At 48.5% G+C, this 13,542-nt stretch overlaps 1 protein-coding gene across 3 annotated transcripts in view; it reads right to left on the bottom strand.

Annotated features, from left to right (window-relative positions):
* Positions 1-5,964: 5,964 nt before the first annotated feature.
* The window catches only part of HHATL (hedgehog acyltransferase like), a 29,672-nt gene continuing 22,094 nt past the window's right edge, over positions 5,965-13,542 (bottom strand). For all 3 annotated transcript variants that reach the window (XM_028751161.2, XM_028751160.2, XM_028751162.2), the window contains 7 exons: positions 13,208-13,417; positions 12,633-12,804; positions 11,150-11,294; positions 9,277-9,312; positions 8,070-8,271; positions 7,060-7,201; positions 5,965-6,280 (listed from right to left, as the gene is read on the bottom strand). In XM_028751161.2, coding sequence (XP_028606994.2) covers positions 6,159-6,280; positions 7,060-7,201; positions 8,070-8,271; positions 9,277-9,312; positions 11,150-11,294; positions 12,633-12,804; positions 13,208-13,417 — 1,029 coding nt within the window. In that variant the 3' untranslated portion in view covers positions 5,965-6,158. The remainder of the gene's footprint in view (positions 6,281-7,059; positions 7,202-8,069; positions 8,272-9,276; positions 9,313-11,149; positions 11,295-12,632; positions 12,805-13,207; positions 13,418-13,542) is intronic.

The following is a 13,542-nucleotide window of genomic DNA, read 5'->3' as shown; positions in this document are numbered from 1 at the left end:
AACAGCCCTGTGAGGTAGATTAAGGCTGAGAGGCAGTGACTGGCCCTAATGTCGCCCAGCGAGCTTTGTGGCCAAGTGGGGATTTGAACCCTGTTCTCCCAGGTCCTAGTCCAACACTTTAACCACTGCACCACATTGGCTCTCAGTAAACAGATGCCCTGATTAGTCAAGTGTAGTCTGGGGCAACAGCTGGAATTCATAATCCAGCCTGTCCTCCCCTTGCCTTTTTCATTTTTTGGCAAACAAAGGGTTAGCAGGTCTTTCCAGAGCAGCACATTGTCTCGGCTCCAAGCCATGTTCTTAATCCTCTCTGTGGATTATATTTTCCCATCTGCATTAATTTGCCCCTTTGCAAGGGGACTTAACATCTGATGAGCTCTTTAATCTCTCAAATGTCCCTGTCACCCCATCAGCTGCAAAGGATGGCAAATTAATGTGTGAGATCCACACTGCACAGCCACGCGGGTGCGATGGGACTCCTTCATTCCTCTTTGTCGATTAACCACATTTCCATGCCATTTAGGGCCTTCTCGGTGGTGGCTTCTCCTAGACTTTGGAACTCTCTGCCTAGAGAAACCAGACTGGCTCCCTCCTTGCTGTCTTTCTGCCACCTGGTGAAGAACTTCTTCCAACAGGCTTTTGGGAAGCAACTGCGTTCAGTGAAAGGGCTGGCGCCATGTTGTTTTTATTACAATTATCCATTTGATTCTAAGAGATCTTTCATGTTTGTGCTCTGCATGGGGCTACCTTTGAAGGTGACCCAGAAACTACAACTAATCCAGGTGATTGGGAGTGGCTGCCGGGACCACATAACACCGTTTCTGAAAGACCTATATTGGCTCCCAGTACGTTCCCAAGCGCAAAATATGGTCTGAAGCTCAACATCAAAAAAACGAAGATCATGGCCACTGGTCCCATCACCTCCTGGCAAATAGAAGGAGAAGAAATGGAGGCAGTGAGAGATTTTACTTTTTTGGGCTCCATGATCACTGCAGATGGTGACAGCAGTCACGAAATTAAAAGACGCCTGCTCCTTGGGAGAAAAGCAATGACAAACCTAGACAGCATCTTAAAAAGCAGAGACATCACCTTGCCAACAAAGGTCTGTATAGTTAAAGCCATGGTTTTCCCAGTAGTGATGTATGGAAGTGAGAGCTGGACCATAAAGAAGGCTGATCGCTGAAGAATTGATGCTTTTGAATTATGGTGCTGGAGGAGACTCTTGAGAGTCCTGTGGACTGCAAGAAGATCAAACCTATCCATTCTTAAGGAAATCAGCCCTGAGTGCTCACTGGAAGGACAGATCGTGAAGTTGAGGCTCCAATACTTTGGCCACCTCATGAGAAGAGAAGAGTCGGACACGACTAAACGACTAAACAACAACAACAAGAATGGATGCTTTTGAATTCTGGTGCTGGAGGAGACTCTTGAGAGTCCCGTGGACTGCAAGAAGATCAGACCTATCCATTCTTAAGGAAATCAGCCCTGAGTGCTCACTGGAAGGACAGATCGTGAAGTTGAGGCTCCAAGACTTTGGCCACCTCATGAGAAGAGAAGAGTCGGACACGACTAAACGACTAAACAACAACAACGTTCCCAAGCACAATTCAATGTCTTGATGCTGACCTTTAAAGCCCTAAACGGCCTCGGCCCAGTATACCTGAAGGAGCGTTTCCACCCCCATCGTTCAGCCCAGATACTGAGATCCAGCGCCGAGGGCCTTCTGGCGGTTCCCTCACTGCGAGAAGTGAAGTTACAGGGAACCAGGCAGAGGGCCTTCTCGATGGTGGCCCCCGCCCTGTGGAAAGCCAGCCCACCAGATGTCAAGGAAATAATCAACTATCTGACTTTTCGAAGGCATCTGAAATCAGCCCTGTTTGTTGTTTAGTCATTTAGTCATGTCCGACTCTTCGTGACCCCCTGGACCTGAGCACGCCAGGCACTCCTGTCTTCCACTGCCTCCCGCAGTTTGGTCAAACTCATGCTGGTACCTTCGAGAACATTGTCCAGCCATCTCGTCCTCTGTCGCCCCCTTCTCCTTGTGCCCTCCATCTTTCCCAACATCAGGGTCTTTTCCAGGGAGTCTTCTCTTCTCATGAGGTGGCCAAAGTATTGGAGCCTCAGCTTCACGATCTGTCCTTCCAGTGAGCACTCAGGGCTGATTTCCTTAAGGATGGAGAGGTTTGATCTTCTTGCAGTCCATGGGACTCTCAAGAGTCTACTCCAGCACCATTTAGGGAAGCTTTTAATGTCTGATCTTTTATTGTGTTTTTAGTATTTTGTTGGAAGCCGCCCAGAGTGACTGGGGAAACCCAGCCAGATGGGTGGGGTATAAATAATAAAGTATTATTATTATATGGTTTTAATTATATTAATGTTTAATTGTTTTTATCATTGGTTCCCCTGCCCCTATGTTTTTAGCTGATCTGAAAGCTGCCTTGAGTCCCTGTCAGGGAAAAAGGGTAGGGAATAAATCAATAATAAAAAATAATGTAATACAGTGGTACCTCTGGTTGCGAACAGGATCCATTCTGGAGGCCCGTTCGCAACATGAGCAGAATGCAACCCTCATCTGCGTTGGTCGCGATTCGCCGCTTCTCCCCATGCGTGTGATGTCATTTTGCGCATCTGCGCATGTGCGAGCGGCGAAACCCAGAAGTAACCCTTTCCGGTACTTCTGGGTCGCCACAGGACGCAACCTGAAAACACTCAACCTGAAGCAAACGTAACATGAGGTATGACTGTAGTGCTATAGTTGAACCCTAAAACCATGGCTAGCAGAAACAAACCAGTTTGACATCTCATGGTTTGAAGTTGGAGTGTTTCGCTAAAGCCCAATTAGTTCCTAATTAGCTGGGCTAACCCCAACGAAGACCTTTAATCTCTGTTGCTGGGAAGAGGCTGCAACCGTGTGAGATGGAAGACTTGCCCGCCCAATCGGTCATTCTGCCTGTTCAGCGAGTTGCACTTCCTTCTGATGGTATCTAACTTTAGAGCCTTCTGTAGCATTCCAGAAAGCTCAGCTCCCGGTTTAAATTTAGCCGCATTGTGGAGGGACAGCTAGTTCTTCTGGAACGGGGCGTGGAATCCATTCGTCATCGTCGGGCTTTTATTGATGCGTCATGGCAGAGGCCACCAAGTGGTCCCATGACTTCAACACCAGGGACTGGATGACTCAGTTTCCCTGACGGAGGAAATGACCATTCGACTCTGAAGGTTTGGGAGAAGGGGCAGCAACAGCCTTCAGTGTCATCATCTTCAGGGTGAAGGCAGCGATTTAGGAGATTTTTTCAAAAAAGAGGAGAACATGAACTTGGAAGTGTTCTTTATAATTAGTGGTGGGTGGAAGGCAAGGAGACCGACAGTAGGTGGCATCAGAGCCAAGGACAGACAGTGGCAAATTATCTCTGCCACCCCTCATGGGTCAAGTTTGTCAGATGAGCGGATGTGTGTGAGAGCTTTCTTCATACACCCCTCCCCAAACAATACTTCTTTGCAGTGTTCTTTTTCTAGAAAAAGAGGAGCGCATCCCCTGTTCTCTTATAAACGGCCTCGGTCCAGTATACCTGAAGGAGCGTCTCCACTCCCATCATTATGCCCAGACACTGAGGTCCAGCTCCGAGGGCCTTCTGCCGGTTCCCTTGCTGCGAGAAGCCAGGGAACCAGGCAGAGGGCCTTCTCAATGGTAGCGCCCGCCCTGTGGAATGGCCTCCCCTTAGATGTCAAAGAGAAAAACAACTACCTGACATTTAGAAGACATCTGAAGGCCGCCCTGTTTAGGGAAGTTTTTAATGTTTAACAGACTATTGTATTTTAATATTTTGTTGGAAGCCGCCCAGAGTGGCTGGGGAAACCCAGCCAGATGGGCGGGGTATAAATGTCAATGACTCCCACCTGAACACTGTTGGAACTGAGTTCTTGCTGAAGAAAAAGCTCTGAATTTTCGTTCGATTAGAACATAAAAATAGCCTGCTGGATCAACCCGGAGGCCCATCTAATTCAGCATCCTCATTTCACAGTAGCTAACCCGATGCCTCTATGGAAAGCCCCAGTGGCATTGCGTCCTTTGCTGGTGCCCGGGGCAGGGCACAGAGGGTGAACAAAACCCGTCGCACCAGCCCAGCCCTCGCCGCTTACACTACCAGGCAGACACAGGGCAGAGAGGGTTTATGGGGCCACGCTATGCCACCTGCCCACACAGTGGGGAGCCCAGTCGGCCAACGCAGCCCTTGATACATCCCCCCAACACTGGCCCATACCCTCCAACAGTTCTCAGATGAAAACAGGGACGTCCCATTCCATAATGCTAAGTTTACTATTTATACCCCACACACCTTACTGGGTTGCCCCAGCCACTCTGGGAGGCTTCCAACATATATAAAAACATAACAAAACATTAAACTTCCTTATACAGGATTGCCTTCAGACGGCTCGGGGGTCGGATAACTCCATACCCTCCAACATTTCTCCTATGGAAGTAGAGACGTCCTAAGGAAAAGCGGGACATTCCGGGATCTTATCAGAAACTGGGACGGCTTCTCTAAATAAAGGATGCCCCTGGAATATAGGGGCACTTGGAGGGCCTGCTGGCCAGGAGGCCATTCAGCAAGGGGAGCTGGAGCGTGGTAGCAAGGTGAGGCCAGGCTTCGGGGCCAGAGGCCCCCGGCAGCAGACAAGGTGGGACGGGGATCCGTGCTTAGTTCGCACCATCTCAAAATCATGTTCCTGGGGCTATGGCTATGGCTAGACCCCTGGGAAGCCCCGAGCTGAACCTAAACAAAACAGGTCGCTCTTTCCTCTACAGTGATACCTCAGGTTAAGTACTTAATTCGTTTCGGAGGTCCATTCTTAGCCTGAAACTGTTCTTAACCTGAAGCACCGCTTTAGCTAATGGGGTCTCCTGCTGCTGCTGCGCCACCGGAGCACGATTTCTGTTCTCATCCTGAAGCAAAGTTCTTAACCTGAGGTACTATTTCTGCGACAGCGGAGTCTGTAACCTGAAGTGTATGTAACCTGAGGAACCACTGCATATACCTTCTCCTACAGAAGTAAAGGGACCCCTGACCATTAGGTCCAGTGATGGCCGACTCTGGGGTTGCAGCAATTATCACGCTTTATTGGCCGAGGGAGCCGGCATACAGCTTCCGGGTCATGCAACCAGCATGACTAAGCCGCTTCTGGCGAACCAGAGCAGCGCACGGAAAGGCCGTTTACCCTCCCACCGGAACGGTACCTATTTATCTATTTGCACTGGCGTGCTTTCGAACTGCTAGGTGGGCAGGAGCAGGGACCGAGAAACGGGAGCTCACCCTGTCACGGGGATTCGAACAGCCAACCTTTCAATCAGCAAGTCCAAGAAGCTCAGTGGTTTAAACCACAGCGCCACCCATGTCCCTATTATTCAGGTCTTCTAGATACCTATGTAAAGGTAAAGGGACCCCTGACCGTTAGGTCCAGTTGTGGACGACTCTGGGGTTGCGGCGCTCATCTTGCTTTACAGGCCGAGGGAGCCGGCGTTTGTCCGCTTCCGCAGACAGTTTTTCTGGGTCATGTGGCCAGCATGACTAAGCCGCTTCTGACGAACCAGAGCAGCGCACGGAAAGCAATTTACCTTCCCGCCGGAGCGGTACCTATTTATCTACTTGCACTTTGACGTGCTTTCAAACTGCTAGGTTGGCAGGAGCAGGGACCGAGCAACGGGAGCTCACACTGTCACGAGAATTCGAACCGCCGACCTTCTGATCGGCAAGTCCTAGGCTCTGTGGTTTAACCCACAGCGCTAGCCGTGTCCCGGACTTCCTCTATATTACCTACTATTTAATGGTTTGTGACAATATGCAACCTTCCCGCAGAGCCAGAAGCTGGCCATAGATGAGAGGTGCTCCCAAAGAACGGCGAGGTCTGAATCACGGCACACTCACAACACAGCGGCTCTTTACAGAAATAACTTGGCAGCCCTTGTGTTTGAGTCTTATAGAAAATATCTTTTTTTAATTTAAATAGGGAAAGGAGTTCATTACACAGGTGAGCTTGTACGTGGCTACAGGAGATCTTCGTGGCAGCATACAGGCCCTCAGGGCGGAGGGGTCAGGCACTTTGGCCTAGCGTGTCAAAAAGCCGCGGCGGCCATTTTGCGGGCTGGCCTCTCTCCCTCTCCTTTACTCTGTCTTGTCCTTGTCTCCTTTCTCCTCCTGGAGAGCCAGGAAGCGTTCTCTCTCCTTGATCAGCTGCACACCGCAGTAAGTGATGAACCAGATGGATAATGTGCTGAGGGGGAAACCTGAGGAGGAGAGCGAAGGAGAAGAGATCAACATGGCCACAGGGCAGATTTCTCGTAGCTGGCCAGATAGCATCTGTTGAGGAACTGGAATGTTATGAGAGAATGAGCCTATCTGGGCCACAGTTTTAGACTGGTTTAGCAGTCATTCCCTCTCTGTACATGCTCACATGCACCTTCCACCCTTGGCCCAAAAGGCATGCTCAGAGTTCAAGGACAAATTCCAGGTAGGCAAAAACACTCAGGATGTGGAGCAGGGACAGTGAGAGGTGTGGCTGGGGAGAAGTCCTGAGGGACAGACAGAGAGAGGTTTTTGAGGGGGCACATTTGGACCCTGAGCCTGAGGTTCCCCACCCCTCCCCTTCTTTTAGCCCCACCTTTCTCACACTTGGGCCCCCAGATGTTGCTGGACTACAAATTCCATCATCCCTTGCTACCAGTGGTCAGGGATGATGGGAGTTGTAGTCCAACAACATCTGGGGGCCCAAGGCTGAGGAAGGCTGTGTTAGCCTGAGGTCCCTCATACTCTTAACCCAGTTCTGAGGCAGAGTTTTATGGGGAGGATGGAAGAGCCTAGGACGCCCCACACAGGGACCAGGGACAGAAGAAGTAATGTGTGCTACTGGAGATAAGTAAGGAGGTCAAGAGGCCGAGGAATTCCAAATATCGATCTGTGTCTCTAGTAGGTTTGTTATGTAAGCTGGCTAATGGGTACAGCCATGGTAAATATGGTTTTCAGCCCATCGAAAGGGGTTGGGCCCACTCTGCCGGAGGAACGCTACCTGTTTGGAGAATTCTCGTGGCGACGAGAATGGCGAATTCGAGGCTATTGAGGGCAAGGATGTTGTATAGGACGATAGCCCAGAAGTTGGCTGCTCCAAAGAAGCCCCTGATCCGCCGAGACATTGCCTCCGACATTCTGGCCTGCCCGGGGGAAGAGACTTGTGTGAGAGTTTCTCGTGGGCATAAGGTTAAGGGTTAACACACATCCATAACAAGTATATCCACTTATAAACGTCATCTCCAACTCCTCGAAGGATTCCATCAACAGTGTCTCCGAAAAATGTTACACATCACTTGGGAAGACATGTGAGCTAATGCCAGTATACTGGAAGAAGCGAAGATCACCAGTGTTGAAGCAATGATTCCTCAACATCAACTTCGTTGGACTGGTCATGTTGTGCGGATGCCTGATTATTGTCTTCCAAAACAACTACTCTATTCCGAATTTAAAAATGGAAAGCGTAATGCTGGTGGTCAACAAAAACGGTTTAAAGACTGTGTCAAGGCAAATCTTTAAAAAAATGTAGTATAGACACCGCCAAATGGGAAACACTGGCCTACGAGCGCTCCAGTTGGAGAAGAGCCTTTACTGAAGGTGTCATGGGCTTCAAAGGCACTTGAACTCAGAACGCAAGGGAGAAACGTGCTAAGAGGAAGGCACACTTGGCAAATCCACACCGCGATCAACTCCCACCCGGAATCCAATGTCCCCACTGTGGAAGGACGTGTGGATCCAAAATTGGCCTCCACAGTCACTTACGGACTCACTGTTAAAACCGTGTTTATGGAAGACAATCTTACTCGGCTATGAGGGATCGCCAAAGAAGAAAAAGATGACAAGTGTATGCCGTAACGCCAGTAAAAGATCTTTAACCTCTCTGCAATGTGTCTACGAACATATGCTAGTGTTGGCTGCACACATGTAACACAATAACATCTGGAGGGATCCCCACCCTCAGCCCAGCAGGCCTTAAGGATCTAGCAATGCATTAAGGACCAACACTTATACCTCAATGGCAGCAAACGGCTTCAGCTGAAAGAACTGCTGCACCCACAGCTCAAAATTGAGGCCAAAGCAGTTGCAGATGGACCAGATGTAAACTATTTCGCAAGGACCAAGCCAGATGGTGGTCACAAGAAAGGTTGCGATGGTGGCTACCAGCTCCTTCAAGATGTTGTCGTGATTGCCCCCGATATAATCGTAGACGTACCTAGGAGTCAAAGCACACACACACACAGTGAGAAGGTTGGCTCGAGGTTTCATGTCCCCAAGATGGAATAAGCTTCTTTTCTGCTGCTCCAGAGGGTAGAACCTGAAGTTGACAATTCTATGATTTGATAAGGACCTGAAGGACCAGGTGCACAGCCTGGGAGTCATTCTGGACTCACAGCTGTCCATAGAGGCACAGGTCAATTCTGTGTCCAGGGCAGCTGTTTATCAGCTCCATCTGGTACGCAGACTGAGACCCTCCCTGCCCACAGACTGTCTAGCCAGGGTGGTGCATGTTCTGGTTATCTCCCACTTGGACTACTGCAATGCACTCTACGTTGGTCTACCTTTGAAGGTGACCCGGAAACTACAACTAATCCAGAATGCGGCAGCTAAACTGGTGACTGGGAGCAGCTGCCGAGACCATATGACACCAGTCTTGAAAGACCTACACTAGCTCCCAGTACGTTTCCGAACACAATTCAAATGTTGGTGCTGACCTTTAAAGCCCTAAACGGCCTCGGTCCAGTATACCTGAAGGACCGTCTCCACCTCCATCTTTCTGCCCGGACACTGAGGTCCAGAGCTGAGGGCCTTCTGGCGGTTCCCTCGCTGCGAGAAGCCAAGTTACAGGGAACCAGGCAGAGGGCCTTCTCGGTAGTGGCACCCGCCCTGTGGAACGCCCTCCCCTCAGATGTCAAAGAGAACAACAACTACCAGACTTTTAGAAGACATCTGAAGACAGCCCTGGTTAGGGAAGCTTTTAAAGTTTAATAGGTTATTGTATTTTAGTGTTCTGTTGGAAGCCGCCCAGAGTGGCTGGGGAAACCCAGCCAGATGGGCAGGGTATAGATAATAAATTATTATTATTAGGTGGAAATGGCGGGCACTAGATGAATATTCCCTCATTTCTCCACCACCGTCTGTGAATAGTTTGTTATGAGAGCAGGAAATCTCCCAGGGACCTCAAGAAACATTAAGTGCCATCGCCGGAAAGGAAACTTACTTGCATAGCCAGTCATTAATCCCTCTGTCAAAGTGCCTGCGAGACAAATGCAAAAGTTAGATTAAAAAACAAGCTTTTGCTTTATTTGTTGCCCCTGATTCCACATCTATTCCCTCCAAGGCACATGGTTGCTGCAAAGTGCTCTAAGCCCATGGGTGAAGTTACACCAGATTTTATTTTATTTATTTACCAATTTATAATTCACGCTTTCATTTTTTAAAAAATCCAGGCGCCACACAGCATGCAAGAATAATATCAGCATAAGGCCTCTGTAAAAACATCGTTGAAAACCTCAATAAATACTGATCGGTTAAGAAAGAGAAACTTCCATGTTTCAAAGGCCTGTCTAAACAATATATACGGCAAGGAATCTTTCACGGTTCTCAAGTGTGCCTTTAAATGCTGCCTCTTCCACAGTTCAAGGTGCCTTTCAAAGCCAGTCAGAAGAATATAAAAATACCAAAGGCAATGAAAAGCCCAGCAATACCATAGAAGCAAACAGTGGATTTAGAGTTATTGGGGAAATGAGATTTTTATTTTCAAGAGGAAAGCTCTGAACTGTCCCTCTTAGAAACAAGGTTTGTGTGTGTTCATGCAAGGGGTTCAAAAGTCTATTTATTTTTCCGATGGCTGTTCAATGGCTTTGTTTTATTGACTGTTGCTGCTGCATTTTCATTGACTAATTTTTTTTGAGGGGGGGGGGACTGGAAATGGTTTTACATTTTCCATAGTGTTTGGATTCCCCTTGAAAGCAAAGAGCTCAAGCTCAGTCGGCAGAGAATGAGACTCTTACTCTCAGGGTCCTGGGTTCGAATGCCACATTGGGTGGGATTCCTGTGTTGCAAGGGGCTGGACTAGATTAGGGCCTTTTCAGTGATGGCTCCAACCTGGTGGGATGCTCTGTCCCAGGAGACTAGGGCCCTGCAGGACTTAACCTCCTTCCGTCAGGCCTGTAAGACAGAGCTATTCCGCCTGGCCTTTAATTTGAATTCACCCTGATCTTTTATTTCCCTTCTCTTCCCTCCCCCTCCCCTTTTATGAAGATCACTCGCTCTGAGACCCCACAGCTAATTCTCCTCTGGCCTCCTCGCTGGCCCAAGTAGGACCAATTCAGCCAGCTAGCCCTATATAATGTTTATTGGATGGATTTCCCCCCAATCGATTTTTGAAGTTTGAATTTTATTGTTATTCGTGCTTATACTGTATTTTATGCTGCTTCTATATAGTACAGTCATACCTTGGGAAAAATACGCTTCAGGTAGAATATTTTTGGGTTGCGCTCCATGGCGACCTGGAAGTAACAGAGTGTGTTACTTCTGGGTTTTGCCGCGCGCACATGCACAGACGCTCAAAATGACGTCACGTGCATGCGTGGAAGCGACGAAACATGACCTGCACACGTGAAGACGTGTGGACACGGGTTACATTCACTTCGGGATGTGAACGGGGCTCCGGAATGGATCCCATTCGCATCCACAGGTACCATTGTATTACAATTAAGTGTTTTAATTGACGAGCTTTCAAACTGCTAGGTTGGCAGGAGCAGGGATTGAGCAACGGGAGTTCACCCCATCGCGGGGATTCGAACCACCGACCTTCTGATCGGCAAGTCCTAGGCTCTGTGGTTTAACCCACAGCACCATCCGCGTCCATTTGTGTGGGACATAGTTAACTCTTTATTAGCAAAAACAGGATCTGCGCAGGAGCGGTCAGGCCTAATGATCACAGCATCTCATCTCAGGCAGGTTTTGCCCCCATGAAGCAGTTCCTAAGGCTGAAAGTCTCCCCCCGCCTCTCCACTGCTGCCTAAGTCCTCTCCAGGGCAATCTCCCAAGCAATCGGAGACTGTGAAGATAAAGGTGGGTATACTCACGTTTCTGCAAAGACGTAGAGCATGGTGATGCATTTGGGCGGCTGAGGGGGGTCCAGGTGATCCAGCCTGGCGATGGTGTTGATGACCCCAAACATCACTGCAGCTTTTACCCAGTCGTAGACCAGGTTGGAGTAAGCCAAGCCAGCTGCAGAACAGAAGAGGAAGGAGAGGGGCAGCAGGTTGACATACAAGGAAGCAAGGGCACAGGACTATGTGAAGCATTTGGGGGAACTGGTTTGGATGCAGAAGGTCCCAGGTTTTGTCCTCAGCATCTTCAGGTAAGACAGAGGAAGACTCCCTATATGAAAACTGCCCGTCAGTGTAGACAGGACTGAGCTATATGGGTCAATGTCCTGACTCAGTATAAGGCAACTTTCCATGTACAGTGGTACCTTGGGTTACATACACTTCAGGTTATACACTCCACTAAGCCAGAAATAGTGCTTCAGGTTAAGAACTTTGCTTCAGGATGAGAACAGAAATCGTGCTCCAGCGGTGCAGCGGCTGTGAGAGGCCCCATTAGTTAAAGTGGTGCTTCAGGTTAAGAACAGTTTCAGGTTAAGTACGGACCTCCAGAACGAATTAAGTACTTAACCCGAGGTACCACTGTACCTATGGATGGACAAAGTCGTCCGTGTTTCTTGTCTTTCATATGTTAAATCCAGTTCTCCACATCTGCTCAGAAATTTAATATATTTTGTTGTTGTTTTTAAAAAATCGTCCTGAAAATCCACCCATAATTTAATGCAAATTTCTCCTGAGGTACGGATCTTTGTGGGACATGGGTGGCGCTGTGGGTTAAACCACTCAGCCTAGAGCTTGCTGATCAGAAGGTTGGTGGTTCGAATCCCCGCGATGGGGTGAGCTCCCGTTGCTCGGTCCCTGCTCCTGCCAACCTAGCAGTTCAAAAGCACGTCAAAGTGCAAGTAGATAAATAGGTACCGCTCCGGTGGGAAGGTAAACAGCATTTCCGTGCCCTGCTCTGGTTCGCCAGAAGCGGCTTAGTCATGCTGGCTGCATGACCCTGAAACTGTACGTCGGCTCCCTCGGCCAATAAAGTGAGATAAGCGCTGTGACCCAGGAGTCGGCCACGACTGGACCTGATGGTCAGGGGCCCCTTTACCTTTACACATCTTTGTATGCAATTTTGACTAGTATACAAACTTTTTTTTGCATGCTAATGTATGCATTTTTGCACATGTTATCTGGCGTGAGGACTGCAATGCAAAATTCGGAGAAGTGAAAATTTCAAAGGAGAATTTTGTTTTACTTCGCTGATTGGTTTGAGAAGTTGGAATTGGTGTCTCATGAAAATGCAGGCCACTCCCAACATCTTTTCCCCATCCCTGCATTCTACTGGAATGTCTCCCGTGAAAGTAATCTTAAGAGCACGTGGGAATGATCTATGTGGAAATCACGCTGGAAAGGAAATAAGAAAGGGGCTTCCTTTATTCCTCGAACACAGAACGGAGGACTCACTCACCCAACGCCCAATCTGAGAGGTGGTTGACAAACTTCATGTCCGAAGGAAGGGTCAGGATATAGAAGAAGTGGAAAAAGACATCCACTGCCATGATGGCCACAAGATGGACGAAAGCATGGACACAGATGTGCCACATCTCATAGTCTTTGCGCCGCAACTCACTGATGTGCACCTGTGGTCAGGGAAAATGGGGGAGATGGAAGGACGTGTGCTTTGTTCATGGACCCAGAGAGAACATCACGTAGCATGAGTGACTGTCTTGGGGAGTATAATAATAATAATGATTTTTTATTTATACTCCGCCCTTCCTGGTTCAGAAAACCGGGCTCAGGGCTGCTAACAACAAATTTAAAACACTTAATTGATACAACAAAAAACAGCATAAAATACAGCATAAAACGTGAATTACAATAAACTCAGAATTCAAAAATCAATTTGGGGGGAAATCCATCCAATATGATGATCACCAGGGCTAGCTGACTAGGTTGCCCAACAGCCCCCCGTCCAAGAAAGGAGTAGCATGCCTTAAACTTAGGAAAGGAGCAGCAAAGAGCATGACAGTGAATCCAGCCCACCTGGTCATAGAACCGGTCAAAGGTCATGACAGGTCCGAAGAAAAAGAAGGGGAGGTAGAAATTGTATTTCAGGAGGGCGAAGATGGAGTAATTGCCTTCCTTCCTCTCGCAGTTCTCCAGGGCAAAACTCATGGCACGCATAATGCTGAAGCCGGTTCCTCCGTAAAAGAGAACATCTTGAAGATCAAAATTTCCTGTTACAAACCCATTCTGGACAAAAGAGAATAGTTACCACATATACCAAGGAAACGAGGTTGCTTCAGAGTCTCGTCTGGTGCATAGAAACCTCTCGGTTCGCCCTGTGCACTAGATCTTTCAGGCAACCCTGATCTGAA

The sequence above is a fragment of the Podarcis muralis genome, chromosome 12, assembly GCF_964188315.1.
Source record: "Podarcis muralis chromosome 12, rPodMur119.hap1.1, whole genome shotgun sequence".
Classification (NCBI taxonomy): domain Eukaryota; kingdom Metazoa; phylum Chordata; class Lepidosauria; order Squamata; family Lacertidae; genus Podarcis; species Podarcis muralis.
The sequence above is the reverse complement of the archived record's forward strand: the minus strand, read 5'-3'. Positions and strand labels throughout refer to the sequence as shown.